Source organism: Lactuca saligna, chromosome 4 (genome assembly GCF_052625555.1).
Source record: "Lactuca saligna cultivar CGN05327 chromosome 4, ASM5262555v1, whole genome shotgun sequence".
NCBI lineage: Eukaryota > Viridiplantae > Streptophyta > Magnoliopsida > Asterales > Asteraceae > Lactuca > Lactuca saligna.
The window spans coordinates 188,053,597-188,059,585 of NC_136420.1; the positions used below are offsets into that span (position 1 = coordinate 188,053,597).

Consider the following 5,989-nt stretch of genomic DNA (forward strand, 5'->3'; position numbering starts at 1 on the left):
TTCCAATATTTAGTTTACAGTTTGTAGATGAATTTAGACTATAATTTTGTTTATTTTGGTATTATATTCACCGCGTTACAATCCTTCAAAGTAGAGCTATCAAAGCTGAAAAAATTCAGCTTTTCAGCAACATTTTGTAATCTGTGATGTTTTTTAAACACCCATAACTCATTCGTTTTAAGTCGGATTGACCGGAGATTTTTTCCAACATTTAGTTTACAGTTTGTAGATGAGTTTAGACTATAATTTTGTTTATTTTGGTATTATATTCACTGAGTTACAATCATTCAAAGTAGAGCTATCAAAGCTGAAAAAATTCAGCTTTTCAGCAAGATTTTGTAATCGGTAACGTTTTTTAAACACCCATAACTCATTCGTTTTAAGTTGGATTGACCTCTTGTTTTTTCCAACATTTATTTTATAGTTTGTAGATTAATTTAGACTATAATTTTGTTTATTTTGGTATTATATTCACTGAGTTACAATCCTTTAAAGTAGAGCTATCAAAGCTGAAATATTTCAGCTTTTTAGTATTATTTTATACCTTAATTATGAGTCCGCGTTTAGCACATGTGGTAGAATTGTAAGCGAGGATCAGACTAGTTTATCGATATTGATAGTTGAAGCTTTGTTATGCACCCAAGATTCGGTGATAAAGTCTACAAATCCGATAGTTGACAACGTTGATGACATCTTGAACGATGATGATATAGCTTTGGGTAAAAAAATTATAATCTTTATTCTTTTTTTATACAATTATTATTTTTTATTAAATACTAATAACATTTTCATTTGTGTTTATGTAGAGATTGCATAAGATTTAAATATGTTACATATGGATGATAATGATATGGGGAAGAGACCAATAGAAGATTAGATTATAAGTTTATGAAGTTTATTAGTTTGATTGATTTTAAAGTTTAAACTATGATTTTTATTGTTACGGTAATACTTTTTTATGTTTGTCTTAAAATTGTTTGACTTTTGTTAGTGAACTTGATTTACATGTTAGTTGTTTTTATTTGGAAAAATATTTTTTGCAAATTGCAAGTTATAATATTATATATCAGTGTAGATTAGTTAGGCATGAAACGGAAACGTATTAATTTTGCAAGTTATAATATTATACATCAATGTAGATTACTTATTATACTCTATATAATTAAACTTGTATCGGTCCAAACGGGTCCAAAAACCGGAAAACCCGGACCTGGACCCGAACACGGACACGGACACGGATACGACTCATCCGGTCCGATCCATGGTCCACAAAATTCTCCATAACCGGTCCGGTCCGGTCCGATCCAAATGCTCACCCCTAATTCTCTTGCACACATGGTGAAGAATGTCTCTAGATGAATATTTATCCTATTTTATCAAAAGTAAAACAATATACTTCACAATTGTATCAATTTGCTTAAAAAGATATTATAAACATTGTTTGAAATAGTAATGTGTTAAAAAAGGATGTTTTTTTGTTTACCGTTGGTAAAGGAAACTTAAGGATGAAGAAGATGAAAATTCGGATATACAAAGTGGACTCTCTCTCTCTCTCTCTTGCGGCTGGTTAGGCCCACCATCCCCATCATCCCAGCACAGAGAGGGAGGCCACCAGAAAGAAAAATTATGAGAAGAAAGAGATAAAGAGACTTCTCTCTTCCTCTCTCTCTATCTCTGTACAATTTTCCCACTTTTGATCTTTCTCACATACGTTTCCTGCTAAATTTATGTGAAATTTTCGTTACCCAATTCGATTCCACATGTAATTTCCAGGAATTTTATCACAAATGCCCCATGTTTCAATCCCAATTATCGATCCAGTTTTTTGGTTTGTGGTTGTTCCTCTCTTGAACCACTTCCAACCCGTTTCGATTTGGTAGAAAAAAAAATTCGGTTTTGTTAATTTAACCCACGAAAATGACGACGAGAGGGAGCAGATCGGAGAAGGTGAGAAGAATTTTCCAACAATTTGATTTTAACAGAGATGGTGGTCTCAACAGAGAAGAGATGTCTGCCCTTGTTGTCGCTGTAAACCCTAGGGTGAAATTCAGTGACGAACAAATCAGCGCTATCCTCGACGAGGTTTTCCGAACGTACGGCGACTTTATTGACGGCGAAAAGGGCCTGACTTACGACGGTTTGTTGCGTACGTACGACGACGGCGCCGGTGACGTCGACCGTGATTTTGAGGCACTTGCGCTTGAAATGAAAACGGATGACGATAATGAAGCCGCGTCCTCTTTAGCTTTAGAAGAAGCTTCCACTTCATCGGTGCTGGAAAGGGCTTCGTCTGCCGGACCACAAAAGTCACACCGGACGGCAGCCTGGGCGGCGTCGCCGAACCACGGAATTATCTTTGACGACACATGGAAGCTCGTTGACGATTTGGAAATTCTGATCAAGAGGTTAAAGTCGAAGCAAACCAAAGACGGAAAACCAAAAGGGGAAAATTTCGATGTTTATTCCGATCCAGGGTGGTCGAGAGAGTTAGGACCATCTTCTGAAATTGATAAACGCATCATTTGGGAAGAAAGCGGCCATGATTATGGGGTTTTCGTGAAAGAATTAGGAGCATTGAGGTCAAGAGCAGATGGGTCAAGATCAAGAGAAGAAGCATTCGATGGGCATATGGCTCTTGGTAGAGTTTTATACGATCAACAATTATTCAAAGAATCATTAGTCTGTTTCAAACGAGCCTGCGAATTACAGCCCACCGACGTCCGACCACATTTCCGGGCTGGAAACTGCTACTACGTCATCGGCCAACATAGCGAAGCCAAAAGCGAGTTCATTTCCGCCCTAGACGCCGCCGAAGCCGGAGGTAACCAATGGAGTTATCTTCTTCCTCAAATCCATGTAAATCTCGGAATTTCTCTCGAAGGCGAAGGTATGGTTATAAGTGCTTGCGAACATTACAGAGAAGCCGCAATTCTTTGCCCCACTCATTTTCGCGCATTAAAGCTTCTGGGTAGCGCTTTATTCGGGGTTGGAGAATATAAAGCTGCCATTAAAGCTCTAGAAGAAGCTATCTACATGAAAAACGATTACGCTGACGCTCACTGTGATTTAGCTTCAGCTTTACACGCCATTGGAGACGATGAAAACGCCATTAAAGAGTTTCAGAAAGCTATCGATTTGAAACCAGGTCATGTGGATGCTTTATATAATCTTGGTGGTCTTTATATGGATATGGGGAGATACCAACGAGCTTCAGAGGTGTACACAAGGGTTCTCGGAGTCTGGCCAAACCATTGGAGAGCTCAGCTCAATAAAGCAGTGTCATTATTAGGCGCAGGTGAAACCGAAGAAGCTAAAAGGGCTTTGAAGGAAGCTTTAAAAATGACAAACAGAATCGAACTGTATGACGCCATTTCTCACATGAAGCAGCTTCAGAAGAAGAAACTGAAAGGAAACGGAAACGGAAACGGGAATGGAAACGATGATTCCTTCGTTGTAGTGGAACCATCGAAATTCAAAACCATAAGTGAAAGAACCACATTAAGACATGATCTCGCTACTGCTCTCGATATCCGATCTTTCCAAAGAACCACAAGATTAATCCGATGTGATGTCGATCTTCTCAAAAAGGAAATGAACGAAAACGAAACTCCATTGACATATTCCGGAACCGGATTACCTGAAAAATCAATCCGGAAGGCGGCTTTAGAAAGTGTTCTTCGAAGATTACTTGGTTTCTTAAAACCGGAAACATTCGTAGGCTCCGTGAAAGAAATCAACCTCAAAATCCTCACTGTTTTAGATGAATCGGAATCCGGAAGGGTGGATTTAGGTATGTTTTTTGCTATTCTAGCTCCAATTTGTGGTGGTTCCCCTGAAAAACGAAAAAGAGTGGCGTTTGATTCTCTTCTTTGGCGACCAATAAACGAACAACAACAAGGGGCAACAAAAGGTCAAATCAAAAGAGTCGATGCTTTACATTACATAAAGTTATTGCGATTAGTTTACATTCCATCTCAAGGAACAAGCGAATTGCTTGAAATCCATGGAGGAACCGATGATTCCATGGTTTCATTTACAGAGTTCGTCGCCATGTTTGATGATTCCGATTGGGGTTTTGGAATCCTATCGACTTTATTAAAGCTTGAAATTTCTGATCGGAATCGGCATGGGAAACAATCGTGTAGTGTTTGTAGGTATCCGATTATTGGGTCGAGATTCAAGGAGATGAAATCGGGGTTTAGTCTCTGTGGTCAATGCTACAGTGAAGGTAAAGTGCCGATGAGTTATAAACTCGATGAATATCGATTTAAAGAATATGTGAAAGAAAGTGATGCGATGAAGGATAAGTGTATGTGGTTTAGTTTGCAAAAGAGCTCATCGGGAGGTGCTACTACTAATTTGTAGGTTTGAAAACGTCGTCGTGTTTATATATATTCTTTTGGTTGTTTTGTTGTGTGTTGTTGATAAAGCTAATATGTCCATGTGTATAATAAAACCCTAGGGAGCCAAAAACTTCCCTGAATTCTTTGTTTAACTACCCTGTAGATGTATTCTTTCTTATTGTACACGTTGGTTTTGACCCCATGAGTATGGTGTATGATATGACATGGTTCTATTCTATCTTTTGTTTGTGAATTTATGATTTTTTGTGTGTTTGAACAATTTGTGTGTTAAACTTAACGAGAGAACTACAATACTATTATGTGATGTTTTGATACGTGCAAGGGGAGCATTATAAAGGCCACAAGGGGTTGTATTCCTTGATTTTTTTGATTAAAAGTAGTCCATAGTCTATTAATTTTTGTATATAAAAGGCCTATAAATATAAAATTTGAGCTTTGAAAAAAAAAATCGGTTTTTTTATGTATAAGAACACGATAATTTTAGTTTCTAATACTTTTGGTCTTTACATTAAATTACCGATTAAGACGAGGGCAAAGGATGGTCTTTACAGATTAAGACGAGGGCAAAGGATGGTCTTTATCTTGGTGACATGATGAAGTGGTCACATATTGAAATCTTTGGTATGTAGACAAATGTTGGGTTGTAGGGTATGGACGTATATATGAGGTTGGTGGAAATGAATACAAAGACTAATTGCTATAAATGAAAAGTGCAATTTTCATTGCCAATTGTACAAGTCCTTAAACAATTGTGTAGGCTGGCAAAGAGAAATAACAGCTTCAATCAAGGATATAATAAGATTTGGTTGGTTTGTTTGGTTAGGTTGGGGCATTTAAAATAAAAATAGTTGACTTCTGTAGTTCTGTTTACTCGATAATACAACATTTGATGCATGATGTACTACACGAGTCTAATAAGTTAGAGTCTTTGTGGTTGGCATGACCTTATTTGGCTGGTTTAAATCGATTAAACTAAAATTCCCCTTAATCAACGGGATTGTCTGCATTGTGTGTCATAATGTACTAATTATTATTTAACTGTTTAGTATCATTGTCCTGGTTTTTTTTTTTTTTTTTATAATTATATGGTTTATGGTGTGTTTGTGTAAATAATAATTTGAATCAAATAAATAATTGAAAGAGCTTTCTTCTTATAAAGGTAATTTGTACAATTTAAACTCGTTGTGCCTTGTTGCTATTTGATTACTCGTCATGCCATATGGAAGGATCATCTAAATGGTATCGGTATAAGACAAGTTGTTTAGCAAATAGAATAGGTTGGTTTTGTCATTGAATTTAGTTCAGATTTTGAGAATTTATGAATAATTGGTCCACAAATTTTAATTATTGGTGGTATTGTGGAGGGACCAACCCTTTTGTCATACAGATGCCACATCGGTTTTTTCTATCGCACCATCCACGTCCAGTTTTCATAACCCTCCAAACAAGGAATCATCTTTCTCAACCCTTTTAATACATATTATATTTCAAATTTTTTTAAAAACATTTACTTAAACGATATTTAAAATCGTAAGTACTAAAGTATGTGGTACAAATATTAAGGGGTGGTTGTTTAATCTTTTTGATTCAATTTTTAGATTTTATCTTTTTCAAAAAGTTAAAAT

General features: G+C 36.4%; 1 protein-coding gene across 1 annotated transcript; it reads left to right on the top strand.

The window, feature by feature from the left end:
- Positions 1–1,571: 1,571 nt before the first annotated feature.
- LOC145043176 (putative TPR repeat-containing protein At2g32450) lies at positions 1,572–4,596 on the top strand. Its single transcript, XM_078991743.1, has one exon. It carries the CDS (start codon positions 1,918–1,920, stop codon positions 4,363–4,365), a length of 2,448 nt encoding a protein of 815 aa, XP_078847869.1. The 5' UTR covers positions 1,572–1,917; the 3' UTR covers positions 4,366–4,596.
- Positions 4,597–5,989: the final 1,393 nt, after the last annotated feature.

What these genes read in the sequence shown, in the direction of transcription:
- LOC145043176 (XM_078991743.1), top strand. Translation starts at nt 1,918, where the DNA reads ATGACGACGAGAGGGAGCAGATCGGAGAAGGTGAGAAGAATTTTCCAA.